General features: G+C 31.7%; 1 protein-coding gene across 6 annotated transcripts in view; it reads right to left on the bottom strand.

The window, feature by feature from the left end:
- Positions 1 to 486: 486 nt before the first annotated feature.
- Positions 487 to 17507, bottom strand: part of LOC118195526 (acetyl-CoA acetyltransferase, mitochondrial-like) — a 137429-nt gene continuing 120408 nt past the window's right edge. For 5 of the 6 annotated variants that reach the window (XM_085811786.1, XM_035366848.2, XM_085811788.1 and 2 more), the window contains 4 exons: positions 13324 to 13437; positions 6620 to 6684; positions 6341 to 6498; positions 487 to 732 (listed from right to left, as the gene is read on the bottom strand). In XM_085811786.1, the coding sequence (XP_085667912.1) occupies positions 612 to 732; positions 6341 to 6498; positions 6620 to 6684; positions 13324 to 13437 (458 nt within the window). In that variant the 3' untranslated portion in view covers positions 487 to 611. The remainder of the gene's footprint in view (positions 733 to 6340; positions 6499 to 6619; positions 6685 to 13323; positions 13438 to 17507) is intronic. The other variant, XM_085811787.1, reaches the window with a different exon arrangement.

The following is a 17507-nucleotide window of genomic DNA, read 5'->3' as shown; positions in this document are numbered from 1 at the left end:
ATTACATATGTTACCTAAGTTACAAAGAATTTTAAAATGGGCTCATTAAAAGAGGAACAATGAGCTACAATAGAGTAGTTGATGCTCAAAATATCTATTATTCTTCTTTGAGTTTTACTGCATTGCAATCTCCACCTCACTGCAGCTCATTTTTCATTTTTATAGGCCCGTTTTTCAATTTGTTTATGTGCAAATACTGCTTGGATGATACATCCAGTAGATTAGCTACCTTTTTGATCAATGATATAAAACATACTCTAATATCCCATGCATACATTCAGAATTTGTCATAAAAGATAACTGCTTCTGTACGACCACTATTTCTTTCAACAATAGTCTTCAATTTCCCTTTTACCTAACTGCCCTTTAAACATTTATTTTTTATATTTAAATGTCTACAAATATTATACTAAATAAACTGGAATGTTGTTAAGTAAATGAGCATGAGAAAGAATTCAGTATTGCGAGATGTTTGGAAACCACCCATTTATAAAATATAAATATTTTATTTTAAATGAATTTACATATGAAAATAACATGCTTGCTGCTACATACTATATGCAAAAAGCAGATAACTTTTAACAGTAATAACCAAGCACAGATGAAAATAATCAAAGCTTTTCTATCAATATAGCTGAGGCACCTCCCCCACCATTACAGACTGCAGCTATGCCTTTTTGTGTTGATGACAGAGAATGTAAAAGATGAAATATTATACGAGCTCCAGACATTCTGAAAATATAATAATTATATATAAATATAAAAGTTATACATGCAACCAGATAACCAGTAAGTATATTTTTTCTATGTATTGTTAGATAAATTAAAGGACCAGTAAATATTCTACACCAGTTCTTAATTTTCTCTTCAATTTATTAGCTGTGCTGATAATAAATATACAGCTTAAACAATTTCTGTATTTTGTTAACATGTTTTTTTATATTTGTAACTACGAATTATGTATTTGTAATTAATAGCTTATTTATCTTTTTTTAAAAATTTATACATTCATTCCCTGCATTTGCATTCAGTATGCATACTTTAGTTATGATGACAAAAATTTTTAATGTTTTTTATGTTAAAAAATGCATGCCAGTTTGAAAGAGGCCATAACATGGTTAAATACAGCAATGATTATAATTATGTTCTATGCAAGTACAAATAGTAAGTACGAAGATTCATGTACAATGCTGAGTGAAATTTCATCCTTTTAGTACTTTAGTGGAAAATTATGATTCTTATTGTTTTGTTTTATTCTCATTTTTAATTTTTTTTTAAGCTACATATGAAACCACATATAGAAGGCACGATATTTTTCATTGTTCAAGATTAGACTAAAATATCAGAATCTATTATGTTCATAAACATGACATGTTTTACAAATACAATGGTACATACAGATAATAGAAAGGTCCTCTTAGATATAGAAGCACTACTATATTTTACTTTTTTTTTGTCTTACATATTTACTAATAGTTGTAGTTATTTATTTTTATTCTAGCTTTAAATAAACTCCTAACTTATAACATTTTTTTTTAACATTTTATATTTATGTACTCTATTCCCTAGGCTTATATAGTGTTATTACATAATATAGTGTTATATAGTGTTATTATTATATAGCTTATATAGTTATATATATATAGTTATATAGCTTATATAGTGTTATTACATACAATTGCTAAGGACGAATCACAAACAGCTATATAGTGATTAAAAAAATAGCAGAATATGTTTGGATGCCTAGTGAAATAAAATAATGCCAGAATATTAGGACATAACAATAAAGATAATTTATGTGCTCTGAATTCTAGAAGGCTCTAAAAAGTGTTCAAGGGATGAAATGGTCATATTGTGCTGAATGTGCAAACTTGAAAAAAATGCAATTACCACCTGCAGGCATTCTGGCATAATATCTCAATTCGGGATATAGTTACCATGAAGGATGACGTACCACACACTGTGTCATATTTCAGCTGTTGGGCTAATTTGTCCCATTTCTCTTTCGGTGTGCAGAAGAGGGTGTCCTTGTTTATTCAGGGTATTGTCCACCAGCAAGACTCCTATCCAAATCATCTCAACATTTTCAATGGGATTTAGATCTGGAGAATATGTTGGCATACGAGGCACTGAATATCCTCACTCTCTAGACTGACTGTTCAGTGACATGTTGTGTTGTCATGCATGAAAAGTTATTACCAACAGCACCACAAAACATACCAACATGAGGCAGTAGATCATCATTAACACATCGTTGGCCAGTAATAGTTCCATTTGCAACTACATGTAGGGGTGTGCAGCCATTAATCATAATGCTGGCCAGTACCATGATACTGCATCTCAGATATCAGTTCTTACCTGGATATTTTCTGGATGATAAGCAGTACCACTCTCATGCCAGATCAGTTGGCATTGTAATCCAGTAACAGACTAATTCTACTCTCATCTGTCAGAATAGTACACAAGCCCAGTTCTATTGAGTCCAAAATTATGATGCTTGTGATACCTTTGCAAATGGACAAAGGTGTTAGTACATTGCTGTCTGGACAATGGAATGCACACAACAGGAAAGCAGGCGTATAGTCTTCCTTGATGCAAATGTCTGGCTACAGTTTTTCGGGAGATTCGCGTGACAGTAGCAACAAGTAACTGATTTGCTACCTCAGCAGGGGCACTGTGCAGTTCCTTTTGTCAACAGCTCTATGTACCTATCTTCTGCAAACATTGTACTGTGAACACAACCTCCCCCATTGACATTTGTTACACATTCTATTTATTTGAAATAATTTCCTTGAAACAACACTGTGGCTGGCATCGAATTCCCTAGCAAAATCTGTTAATTTTTGCTCTTCTTCAATCCTGCCAATAATACAGGCATGTGTAAAATCATCTAAGTGATGTCGGGAAGACATACTGAAAATTGGAAGTTCATCAATTGATTCTTTCCCATTAAATTTTGCTTTTGAACAACATAGATTAATATGCGTCAAATCCTTTATCTCTTTTATCAGTGCATCATGTGACAAAAACTTCCGCAATCCAAAATTTGCAAACGTACAACACATCTTCCTGTATGCTGCACTTATACTAATTTTCACAGTTTCATGCCTTGCATTTTGTGATTGCTATCGCTGCTACTGTCATCCATCCTTAGCAGCTGTCCACAAGTGTATGAGCAGCAATCGTTGGCACACTTACAGAATGGTCTTCTCAATGGCTGGTGCAATCTCTGCAGGTCCTAAAATTCTACTGCCCAGTGCCCCTCTAAATTCTACACATTTTGCCATCCCTAAATTCTGTTGCTTAGTGCCACATCAATTGAACTGGTTCAGGCACCAGCCCTAGTTTGCTTAACTTTGTTTATAAGAATTTATTTGAAATTGCTTCATAATGGTGCCAGCAATTTTATGCAAGTCGGCCACTATTTCTAAAGACAGAATCCTTCATAAAGATGCCCTAGCATAAATTACCAGCACTCTTATAAAAATAGTTCCGACTTCTAAAAGGCAGCCTTTATGCCAGGACACCATTACACAAGTAGGGTCTTAGTTTGCTATTCTGATTTGCAAAGCAAATGAAATCTTTCTTGGATAGAAGTACCCATCATGAAAAGACTGCTTTTTTACATTAGAAATTAATCTTCATAAAGGCATCAGCAACTTCAGCTGAGGCACCCCCATGATAACTTCTATGAAAAGTAGCTGACTTGAATAAAGATACTTGCATCTTTATTCAAGTCAGACACTATTTGAAGTGCCTTATTGTAACAGTGCTTTGACTGTATAATAAGGCACTATAAAGGTACTGCAGTTCCATTATGCTGTGAGAGCATAAAAATGTACACTGCTACATAGTATTAAAAACTGCTAAGGTATCATAGGTATCTGCTAATGATTAAAGCTACTAAAAGAAAACTCTAAAGTTTATGTGCAAATAATTTAAATATTTTTATTTAAACCATATTACTTCAAAATTTTAGGGATCAGTTTAATTTTTATTCTTAACCTCTTAGCAAAATAAATGCAGCTTCAGAATTATCAGAATAATTTCCCATTAACATGAGCTATAATTTTTTGAATCCATAATAAGATTATCTGTGGCATAAATAGCTAGAAATTGATGTGAAACAGGGAACTTCAAATTATTAGAATATTAAATACAAAGACTGTGAAATGTATTATATGAGGCATTCAAAAAGTTAGCAATATGCTTTACTTCTTTATATAGACTCTTTTGCAAAAAAAAATCAAAGCACCATGAATGAAGTGGTTATTTTTGATGAAATTGAATATGTGTATAGCTCATACACAGATAATAAAATGATTAAAAAATCAAGGTCATAATACTTGCTCACGGCTCACAATCACCCAATTAGTGTCAAATTAGTAGTTGGTCATACCGCCCCTCACGGTAATGCATGCTTGAATTCATCGAGGCAAGGAGTGATCCTAATGTCATTCTGCAACACATTCTGCCAGGCATTCATCAGTTTTCACTCCAGATCTGCGATATTTTATGGTGTCCAAATCTGGCGGCCTACTATGTCCTAGACATGCTCGACTGGTGAAAGGTCTGGGGACCTTGCTGGCCAAAGAAGAGTATCAACCGCATGGAGACAATTCAGAGATATGCCAGTGATATGTGGCCTGGCATTATCTTGTTGGAAAATGGCCCCAAGGTGAAATGCCATGAAGGGTAATACAACCGGCCACAGGATGGGATCAACATATCATTGAGCTGTTAAAGATGTACAGAGGATGACTAAAGATGACCTGCTGTTATAAGAAATAGTGCCCCACACCATCACACCAGGGGTTATGGCTGTATGCCTTTGTAAAACAAAGGCTGATTGGGACCGCTGGCCCATCCTCTCCAGACACGAACACGGTGGTCATCTGCTTCAAGACTGAAGCAGGATTCATTGCTGGACACTATACGATGCCAGTTTGATGGCAGCCATGATGATTGGCTGCAACACCACTCCAGACGACTCCGCTGATGTTGTAGGGTCAAAGGCAAACATCTTAAAGGCTTCTATGAGCATAACTCCACCACAGACAAACAACGTGAGATGGACAGTTCCACGGGAGGTATAGACGTGGCTGTAGTTGACAATGATATCGTTGGGACGGTTCGAGCCTGGTGAACAATCATCCTATCTTGCCTCGCATTTGTGCTCCCTGGCCTTCCAGAGCCTTCATTTCATCGGCAAGTTCCTTGTAGCAACCATTGCTGCCAACATCTTTGCACAGCAGTGTCTGTACGCTGCAAGTGGGGCCTATTGCTTGGTATGACCACTCAGCTTCACGCAACCCTACAATATGACCACGTTCGAAGTTGTTTAGTTGTCTGTAAGGTCTTTGATATCATAGTAATGGTATCTTTAGTTGCTTTTTTATGGAATTACAATGGCAGCAACAAAAAAGATAAATTTTACGCCTTTGTTACTGGTTTTATACTTTGCGAATTGCGCACTAGAAATGCATGCTATGATCGCAATTCCTGTTCATTTGCCTTGAAACTTTGATCATTTGCATGTTCTATCAAGATGTTTTTGCAAAACAAATTTCATCATGATCGCAAAAGTCCTTCTTGGTGCTTCGATTTTTTTGCAAAAGAGTGTATTAATCCCACACAAGTACTTCTATTTCTAAAATTTTAAAAATATAAAATCAAAAAACCTCTCAATATTTGAAATTTCTGTAAATTTTAAAACTAAATTTTTATAAAAAATTCTAGTTAGTAAAATATTCAATCTGCTTTAAAAGTTAAATACAAAAGCTTCACACCTTTACATGCTAAATTCATTTTAAGTATTTTAGCAGATTTTTCAAGTAAAGGTTTATCACTTTTTGTGTATAATATACTGAGTATTTTATCTACTAAAGATTTTGCTCATGGGGTACTTCACATTTATATTTTATGAAATTTTATATTAAAAATATTTATATACAATATGTTAATTGATTTTTAGAAACTTCTTAAATACAAGTCTATTATTTAATATTTAAGCAGTAGAAAAATGACTATAATTATCTTTTTTACATAAATTTTAAGCTAAGAAGGGTAGACTTGACTCATAACAATTATTTCTTCTGTCAAATGCAACATCTATTTTCTTAAATACTAAATACAACATATTTTAAAGTTAATTTTTTTTAGATGTCGTCATTATCCTTACATTATGGCATTCAATCTAAAAATAGTTTTTCCTTCGTGTATGCATTTAATTCTTGGTATGAAAATAATAATAGTAAGATTAAATAAATGCAAAATATTTTTCACTTATTTATAAGTGATATCTTCCATCTACCAATACCCCCCAAAAAAGTATGCTTACCCTAAAGGATGTCCTAAACTAACTGCTCCACCATGAATGTTAACCTTTTCTTGATTTAAATTCAGCATTTTTATATTAGCAAGTCCAGCTACACTAAAAGCTTCATTGATTTCCCACAATGCAATGTCATCTTTCTGAACATTGGCTCTTTCTAAAATCTTAAATAAATATACAAATAAAATATCACATGTATGACAAGTTTGATTTTAAATTAAAATGACATCCAAACTTATACAAAAATAAGAGAGAAATTTTATTTAAAAGTATGAGTTTACTAACTTTTGGTATTGCATAAGCTGGAGCTATGGGAAAATCTTGAGGATCAACAGCTGCATCTGCAAATGCTAAAATAAGAATTATAGTTTTTTTCTAATATCTGCTTATATTATATATTGAATATCAAAAGAGTACAGTACAAAGTTTGAGATCTGAGACCTCCAGCAACTAGGGATTTTAAGTCATTAATTTAGATTTAGTAAGATGTAATGCAGAAATTAAAAAATGATTGAGAAAATTAATGAAATGGTTGTTTGTGAAATTATGAAGGATTTACGACCTTAAACAAAACTTACCCATATATATATATATATATATATATATATATAAAACTTATTGACATTTATTTTATTAAATACTTTTTCAACCTAAGTTGTTTGAACTTCTTTTTTTGTGTGTGTGTTTGTGTTAATACTTTATCTTCTTTTTTCAAAGCTCCATCGTTCAATACCTGTAATTGCAGTATCAAGGATTCTAACTAAATACCGTATTTGACGGCATATAAGACGCACCCTTACTTACAAGGCCACACACAAGGAAAAAAGTTTCAATAGTCCGCGCGAAAGTGCGGTACCACAATAACTTAAAATGTGATTTTTTTCAGTCCTCAAGTTTTGTAAAAGCCAAATAAATAATCATTGAATGCAATTACCAAACATATTTTTATTAAGGAAAATTACCGAAATGCCTTGCTGCTGCTGTTTCCATGCATTTTGGTGTAGTTTAACACTCCTAGTTTATACCGAATTGTATAGCTTAATCTCTTGTTTCCTGTAGTCATATTTCCCAGAGTATTTTTTTTTAAACAAATAGTTTTAAGCACCGATACCAACACATTCATACAGAGTAGCACCGATACCGACACGTGTGTCGGCTGAGTCAAAGAAAGTCTATGTAAAGAAGGAAAGGCTCCATAGACATAATGTGACCGTCGAACCTGTTCGAACTCTGACATCAGCTTCGAGCTTTGGCGCTTTTTGGAGACAGATATTTCACGCATACGCAAAATAATTATGGCAGATGTAGAAAAAGTTATGTGTGTCTAGACATTTATCCGGGCTAAAAATAGCATTCAGTAATGAAAAGTTAACCTGTGTCCTTCACGTATAAGATGCAGGTAACTTTTTTGAGATCAAATTTAGAAAAAAAAGTGCGTCTTATATGCCGTCAAATACGGTATTCGATTGAAATCTTTTCAATCTCATCTCTCATTTTTTTTTTCACTACCAGCAGTGGTACTTTATGGATTAAAAATCATAGCATAGGTTTTGCCTTCCATTAACACTAGAATAACGGGAACGGTCATTTTGACCGGATCTCCATTTCAATTGGACATAACTTTAATTCTTTATTTATAAATTTTATATTTTTGGACTTTCTCTAAAAACTTATGAATATTACATGATATTTTTTTTTGTTCATTTTAAGTAATTATTTTCGACAATATTATTGTTCATACCTAGAATTATGGCTATCAGTTATTTTGATCATATCCAGAAAATTATAGATTTCTCAATAATTTTATGACATTTTAGCTATTTCTGTTTTTCTGATGGATAAAAAAGTGTTTTTTTGGTAAGGAAGATTGCATATTTTACAGAAGTGGGTGGAGAGGAGAGGAGGAGGGAAATAAAAACACCTGTTTGGAATTTTTATGCGCCACATGTCTATGCATTTTGCTTGTGTTAGAAAGTTTATTTTTCAGTAGGCACAAATGTACTTTACTTCATTTGGATAGTTTTGTTGTTCTGGCTTCTTTATCATGTCGTGCAGAAGCACTGGTAGAAAACATCTAAGGAAAAGATGCTGAAAGTTTTTGAAAGACTTTCTGATGATAATTCTGCTTCAGAAACTGAACCTGATAAAGAATTTCACACCGAAATTACATCCAGTTTATCCGATGAGGACTGATTCGTCCAGTGGAGAATTTGTTCACGAAAGAGAAAAGGAAAGTAAAAATTTAGATGAAGATCCCAAAGACTGCAAACTGATCCATTTGTCCTCGTTTCAGATATTTGGAATGCTTTTATAGAAAACTGCTTGAAATATTATAAACCGGGCCAAAATGTAAACAGTGGATGAACAATTATTTCCCATGAAGACCCGATGCCAATTTATTCAGCATATGCCTGAAACACCAGACAAATTCAGGATTAAATTTTGGCTTGCTATGGATGTGCAGTCAAAATATTTACTGAACGCATTTCCCTATTTGAGGAAAGATGAAAGAAGACCAGCTAGAGAAACAGTAGGTGAACGTGTAACTTTTCGCTTGATGGAACTGCCGAAATTAATAAAAGAAATGAGGAATTCAGGAATAAGTTCCATTGGCACAATAAATTATTCAAAATGAGAAGGACTTTATTCTTTCAAAAATATGAGTGATGAGCTCTGTTCTAGTAAGATTGCTAAGCATGCAATATAGTGCTTACATCTTATCGAGGGGGGAAAAAAAGAACGTCCTGCTCCTGAGCCATGCACCCAACACATTAGAAATCGCATCTGATGAAAAAAATACAGTAAAAGTTGTGAATTTTTACAATTTGACCAAATATGGAGTTGATGTTTTGGGCCTGACGGCCAGAAAGTACTCAGTGAAGTCCTTATCCAGCCATTGGCCAGTTCAAGTTTTTTTTTTTTTTTTTTTTTTTTTTTTTTTTTAATATTCTTGATTTGGCCATGATAAATGCATGGATAATTTACAAAGAAGCAACTGAATATAAGTATATTAGCCGTCATAATTTTATTTGGAATATGGCTGAGGAGCTTCGAAAGATGTACATTTCACCCAAAATTCACATTTCTAGGAAAAAGCCCACAGGAATAATACTCACAGAATAATGCTCACACGTATAAATGCTCACAGGAAAAGAGCTTACACAGAAATATGCACACACAGAAAAAAGCTCACTTAGAAATATGCTCACATGGAAATAAGCTCACTGATAAATCAAATACGTAGAAATATCCTTACATTAATCAATCAATAATTAATCGATCTAAACATTGTACACCTACTTAATTTTTAAAAGAAAAATTATTTAATCATTTGAAAACATTATTGGACAAATGCTCACATTAACCTTTTCAGAAACTGTATATAAAAGAATGAAATAGTAAAATTTTGCATGTACTGTAATATTTTATACTTCTGGCCCTGTACGACATTTTTATTCTTGTAACTGCCAATAGTTAATTTTTTAACTTTATTTTTGCATAATTTTGATGTGTATCTATAGGAACTGATGTTTGAATGTAGTTATTTAAGTTTGGAACCAAAAAAGTTCTAGAAGACCACATTTTCTAATCAAAGTGTGGAATCATTATGAAGCAGCCTCAGAAAAATCTCCTAAAACCATAAATCATTATGAAAGCTTTCATAAGATACTAAATTCATTATTTAATCGTAGCCATCCCAGTATGTGGTTTTTATTTGACGAACTTAAAAAACATTTAGCCTATCAACATTTATTATTAGCTATTGTAAATACAGGATTGTACTGAAGTTAAAAAAAAATAAAATAATGAAAACTTACATTTAGTAATCGCGAATTATGTAAGAAACTATGATGAAATCGATGATAAAATTAGATATTTACACATATTAGCTAATATTCAGTAATTTTATGTATTTATAACTTTTTGAAATATATATTTATGATTTATATGTAATAAGGTATTTTATGTAATTTAAATAAAATAATTATTTATATTTGCTATTCTTCTAAATGTTTATACACTCAAAAGTCTTTAATCCGGACGTCCATAATTCGGAATGATCTATAATCCGGACCTCAAAGCTACAAACTTTCTGCACATGCGTAAACACATCGCATAATACCTTTACGCATGTGCATAATACATTTATGCATGTGTGTTTAATGTATAACGGATGGTATAAGCTAGGCTAAAATTATCTAATTATCTATTTCAGTTAATGTTGCAGATTGCATTGTTCCTTAATCTTCTAATTTGATCCAGCTTATTATTTTTTGCAGACTGTTAGAGCAATTTTATAAAAGGTAAGCTTAAACTTTCGATTATGTCAAAAAGAGTTTCCGATTCTATAGCTGCCAAAGCATCTACAAAGTGAAAGCATGTTTCGATGTACCGCTTCCGATAGTGAAGAAAGTGACAGAGAGGTTATTGAAAACGAAAAAATTTCAATTGTCAAATTAGTCGGTATTTTCGACACAGCAATTATAGGACTTGAACAATGGAACTTTGTAACTGAACAAGAAATTATGTCTGTTTATAGAATTAAAGAGAAAGTATTAGCACATAAAACAAAGCTACTTAAACAACTTACATTGAAAGAAATGTTTAATAAAATAAACAAATAAGTATTAAGCTGTTTTTTTTTTTTTGTAAATTTTGATACCCTTTAGATCATAATTGCTCTTTATTTCATAAATTACGGTTTCATATTTTTAACTTCTGCATGCCATCTTACCAGATTTAAACTGATGATCTATAATCCGGAATGGCTGAAGTCTCGACGAGTCCGGATTAAAGACTTTTGACTGTATTATAAAATGTGTAACTTATATTTCCTATTATTTTATTTTTTGAACAATTAAAATTGTAATAATTTTTCACTGTATATTCTGTTTCATTTTTCTTCCTTCCTCCTCTCCGTTTCCTAATTCAAAACAGTCCATTTGTTAATCTTATATGGCAACTGAATCTACACATAAGTTATACTGTTTTTGATGTATATATATACCATAGATGTTTTCGTAATTTAAATAATTTTTCTTTTAAAAATTAAGTAGATGTGCGATTTTCAGATTGATTAATTATTGATTGATTAATGTAAGGATATTTCTATGTATTTTATTTATCAGTGGGCTTATTTCCATGTGAGCATATATCTATGTGAGCATATTTCTATGTGAGCATATTTCTATGTCAGCATTTTTCCATGTCAATTTTTTTTTTTTTTTTTTTTTTTTTTTTTGGTGGGCTTTTTTCCTGTGAGCATTATTCCTGTGAACTTTTTTTCCTGTGGGCATTTTTCCGGTTACCAAAATTCACAAACTTTCTATATCTAATGAACTAATATGTGTAATTTTTAATATATTTATTTCTTATTAAAATTTTTATGCGGCAATTTATTAAACGATAAGAAGCTTAAAAATATGTAGAGTAACTTTTTTCTCTTTTAGCTCTTTGCTATATTAAATCATCCTTCGATTAATAAATTTACACACTTTGCTTTATTTTGCTCTTTGTTACATTGAATTATCTTTTGGTTGCATGTATTTACTCAATTCACTTTATCTACTTATTAAACAAGCAAAATGTATCATTATAAGCATTAACTTTACATAGTATTAGAAAAATACAAGCCTTTTCAAAGTGACAGCCGATCGCAGCCATAAGTATATGAAAAATGCTGTAGTGCTAGTGTTGATTGATGGTTGGGATTTTGTTATCACATTGAAGACTTACATATATATATATATATCTTATCTATATATAAGTAAGATATATATCTATATATTACTTATATCATATTCATTTAGCATTATAATAATCAGAAAATTTTGTTTTTTCTTCTGCTTCTTTAATTGCCAGACAGCCCAGCATGGGCCCTTGCCTTCCTCAGAATCGAATTACAAGCTCTTTTATCCCTAGCCATGGACATCCAATTGATTATTTTTAAAATTAAGTCCGTTTCCAAACAGTCAAGCCACCTAAGTTTGGATCTCCCTCTTTTTTGGGTGCCGAATGGTCTGTCCGAGAAGATCTTTTTAGTTACTCGATTTTCATCCATTCTGCACAGGTGTCCTGCCCATTTAATTCTCTGAATCCTTATATATTTTACTATATGTATTTCTTTAAACAATTTATAGAGTTCAGAGTTAGTTCTTTTTCTCCAGATATTGTTACACTTTATGCCACCAAAAATATTTCTCAAAATTTTTCTTTTAAAGACAGAAATGATACTTTTAGCTTTTTTAGCTTTTACTTGGAATATTCAAAAATTTTCAAATTTGCATCTAAACATTATTACAAAATATGCTATAAATTATGCCAACCACTTTTAAAAATCTCCATAGACATGGCTTCTTATGACTTCGCAATGCTATACACAATGCATTTTATATTAAAATATCTCTAGAATGGTTGGAAGGGCTTACTGCTGCATCGATTTTAAAGAGGCTACTTTATATCTGCATTTGAGTGTGCATAAAATTCCAGTATCCATTGACTGAATGATGGATATACAGTTTCCAAGAAAAAGTAAAATAAGGACATTATCTTTCAATAAAATTTTAATCTTGATAAAGTAACAGTAATATAATAGACTGAACAAAGTAATAATCTGAGTCGAAACAGAAAATTAAAGAAAGGCGTAATTTACTATGAAACATGGCTTACTAATCTGCATTTGTTCTGCCTTTACAACAAATGCAGCTGCATTTGTTGTAAAGGCAGAACAATAAGTGGGCTGGTCCAATACAGTTGCGGATAATGATGTCTACTGGCAAAAGAAATCTCAGCTAATTGGGAGAAAAATCAGTTTATGTGTATTTGAATTTTTGTGAATATTGCATTCGTTTTCCTACAAGAGTGAGAAGAAGAAAATTACTGCAATAAATAAAATGAAATTTTAGGAAAGGTCCAGATAATAGATCATTCAAGTTACTGAATGTCTGGATTTCAGCCATTATACTGTATATAGTTTGCTAAAAAATTACCTAATACTTTAGCTATTGGTTTTATATTCATTGACTCTGCATAAGCACTGGTTGTCAATACACAAGCTGCTGCACCATCACTTAAAGAGCTAGCATTAGCTGCTGTAATTGTGCCTAAAAGAACAGTATTTCATACAAAATGATAAATACTTTTGCTTTTATCATAAATATTGAAATTCAGTTAACAGTATAAAAAGAAGTATAGTATGACTATATATTAAAACAAATAATATATGTATTTAGAAATTTCTACAAGGAGGTTCCTTGATTATCATTTGTTGGCAATCTATTAGTTGAGTTACTAATGAAAAAATTTTAAACAAACTAAAAGTAAAAGGAATTACAAATGATCATATTTGTTATATGCATACATTAAAAATTTAAATATTTATAACTTACATAATTAAAAACAAGGAGAAAAATTACATTTGAAAAATAAGGAAGCAAATTGCTTTAATAAAGTATTGTGGTTCAATAATAATCAAAGTACTATTGCAATAAATCTATTGCCAAAAGTTATTAGAGAAGAGTTTTAGGTCTGTTTGATCATTAATTTACAGATCGGGTTTCACATATCATTTATGCTTTACCATTTAGCATTAGCTATCATAAATTATGAAATAAGTGGTGAAAGCTGGTTATTAGTCATCTAAAATCATCACAGTTAAATGATGAGACTATACTCAGGACTTAGTTTTTAAAATTAAAAGTGCTGCAGTTCTATCGATGGCAGTTGGAAAAGTTGCAGAAAAAGAAATATCACAAAAATCAATAATTCTAATTAAAATGTAAAAAGGATAAATAAAAGTATTTATAAATTAATATTAATTATAGTTAGAGGAATTAGAGGTTAAATTAAATTAATGCTTCCTAGAATTTGTTGAACATTGAAAATGCCATGGTTCGAAAAAACAAATATTTATTACAGCGCAATATGCAGAGTTACATGCAGAGAAATACACGCAGAAAAATAAGCAGAGTTACATGCAGAGAGTGAAAAAGTTTACAGAGGTCATATATATATAAGTTTACAACAGATCATGATTTATTAAATCATAAACAAGACACAATAAACAACCAATCAAAAATAACATAAAGAATGGGATTAAATTTCAGAATAATTCTGACCTGATCGAAAGCTAATGCATTGGATGTGACAGAAAGCTATACTATTTTAACCAATAAGAATGCGATTACAAATATCTGAACAGAATTAAAATGAAGTATGGTAACAAGGTATATTACATTGAAAGAAGGATTCTGAACAAGACTGAGTTTAGATAAAATTACATGTAGCTCTCCTACAACACAGTATCCTATCACACAGTTTCGTTATAACATGATTCATAAATTGCGGAAACTCTCCTACAACACAACATCCCATAACACAGTTTCACTCAAACATGATAAGAACGGAAATAAGTTATATGGTGGAGAGTGACTGCTGAAATTTTAACCAGTAATGAGGAAAAATCATTTCCCTCCATAACTTTCACGGTATAGCACAATAGAAACAACACACAGTCTCAATACAGCACAATCATCAGATAACAATGAAGAAACCTCACTATTGCAGAAGGTGAACAATATGAGGTCACAATAAGAGCTCCAAAATGCACAACCTCCACATTCAGCTTCCAAAATTTGAATCCTCATCTCTGTGGCCTGAAAACAAAAGTGTCTCACGCTGCTTCAAGCCACAGTATGTTAAAGAATAACTTTTTAGTCAAGACTATTAAGTTTCAGTTTCAAGCCATGTCCGATAAAGATTTAAAAAAAAAAAAATGTTTAAGAGGAAATTTATTTCTTCAGAAGTACAGATACAAATCTTGGATCATCTTTTAAAAGGAGAAAAAGCATCTCACATTGAATGAAGCAATAGTCCGGACTATTAAGAAAGATGAAAAAGAAATAAGAAGTGCAGTTGCTGCAGGATCTTCAACATCTGGAAAATGCGCAGCTCGCCCCAGAGTGCCAATAATTGAGAAAATGAGAAAGGCACTCAGCATCTGGATTGATGATAGCTGTCAAAAAAGAATTCTAGTGGATGGTAATATCATTAAACAAAAAGCACTAAATTTACAAACACTTTAAAGAACATGGAGAATCCTCTGTTAACCCACATTTTGTGGCAAGTAAAGGTTGGTTCAAAAATTTCAAAAAGTGTTTTGCAATTCCTAGCATAAGAATTCAAGGAGAATCTGTGTCATCTAACCATGAAGCTGCTAGGACATATCCAGAAAAAATTCAAAACATTATAGAAGAGCAAGGATACAGAGCCAAATTTAGACTTGATAAGGCCCTAAGCTATTTGAGATATGGGACCCTTTATAAGTCTGTTATATTTTAATACTATTTATAGTTCATTTTTTGCGAGGCCCCCAAGAAAGTGAGGCCCTAAGCTGTAGCTTGTGTAGCTTATATGTAAATCTGGCCTTGTAGATAGCAGATGAGATTTTCAATACTGACAAAACTGGGCTTTGGTGGGAAAAAAGTGCCCAGTAGAACCTTTATATCAAAGAAAAATTGCACCTGTATTTAAGGTGCAATTTTGTCTAACACTACTTTGTGCAATAATGTGTCGGGCTACTTTCTCACAAAACCCTTGCTAGTTTATAGATCTTTAAATTCTCATGCACTTAAAAGCATAAATTAAAACACCTTACTGGTATACTGAAAAGCAAATATTAGAGCTTTGGTAACTGGAAATTTATTTAAAGACTGGTTTTTAAATTGCTTTGTGCCAAATGTTGAGTGCCATTTTAGGCAGAAAAATTTTAGCTTCATGGCGCTATTATTAGATAATGCTCCACATCACCCACAAGATTTGAATCATCAAATACTGTTCCTACTACTTAACATTACTTTGTTGCTTCAACCATTGGATCAAGGCATTATTTATATCTTTAAAACGAATTACACACTAACAGCATTACAGTGGATTTTAGACATAATCGATTCAAAATCAATTAATGTAATGGAAAATTGGAAGGAATTTTCAATCAAGCACTGTATTGACATCATATCTTTGACAATGAAAGAGCTGAAAACATCAATGTTAAATTCGTATTGGAAGAAGATAAGGTCTTGTTCAGTTGAAATAGAAAATGTAATTGGTGGCATATTAGAGCTTGCTAAATCAGTCAGAGGCAAAGTTTTTGTGGATATGACTATTCAGGATGTTCAAGATATATTAGTGGAAGAAGTTGACGAAGTGGATTTGATAGAACTGGCATCCAAAGCTGTAAATCAAATCAATTCTGAGGATACTACCACTGATGAAGATTGTGCAGTTAATGATTTAAAATTAAAAGAAGGCCTAAGCTTAGCTGAAAATATTGAGTCATTTTGTTGAATGCAGACCCTTCCACTGACAGAAACCAAAAATTCAAAAGGAAGCTGCAAAACTGTTTAGCTCCATACTGAAAAATTTACAATGACCTGATAAGAACCAGCAAGCAAAGTAAAATTACAAGTTTTTGAAAGGAGGAAGAAAATGCAAGAACTTTAAATGAAGGAAAAAGTTATGAAAGCGAAAGCGATATCATTCCACCGAAGAAACATTCTTGGTTGATTATACAGAGCAGTGAAGAGAAAAAAATTTATTAAATGTAAGTTGTGTTAAATTAAAATTTTTGTTTTGTGTTGTACATAAATTTATATATTTTATAAAAATTAAGTAGTTTATGCAGTAAAAGAAAATATTTGTTTTTAATAAGTTTTCAGAATGTAACTCCCGTTTTTGTACTGCCTTTCAGCCTCACACAACATGGCATTTTCTAGGCACCTCTCTACCATGTTATAAGAGGGTTAAATGTACTGCACTATTTTAACTCCTAATTTTTTTTAAAGCCTTCTTGATCATATAAAACCTTCTTTTCCTGAATGTATAGCATTCTGAAATGATGATTTGTTCCCAGTTACTTCAGTTTTCCTAAGCATTTTACTTAAGGCTTTTTTTTTATTTATTTATTTATTTTTTAAAATTTTCTATATATTTTACTTAAAGCTCTGCAAGGTATTGACTCAAAACCTGAGAAGATCAAAGTTGAGTTCCAGCTGAATGTAAGCCATAGCTGTATTTAATGTTGATAGTTAAAATATCCAAATAAAATGGTGAAATTTACGAATTAAAGAATAAGCCTGTTTATTTGCAGGAAATCATTTAAAAGCTATCAGAAAAG

The sequence above is a fragment of the Stegodyphus dumicola genome, chromosome 2 (assembly GCF_044657685.1).
Source record: "Stegodyphus dumicola isolate Sdum_Otavi_A_Nest chromosome 2, ASM4465768v1".
NCBI classification, from domain to species: Eukaryota; Metazoa; Arthropoda; class Arachnida; order Araneae; family Eresidae; genus Stegodyphus; species Stegodyphus dumicola.
Note: the sequence above shows the minus strand (reverse complement) of the source record. Positions and strands in the feature narration are given on the sequence as shown.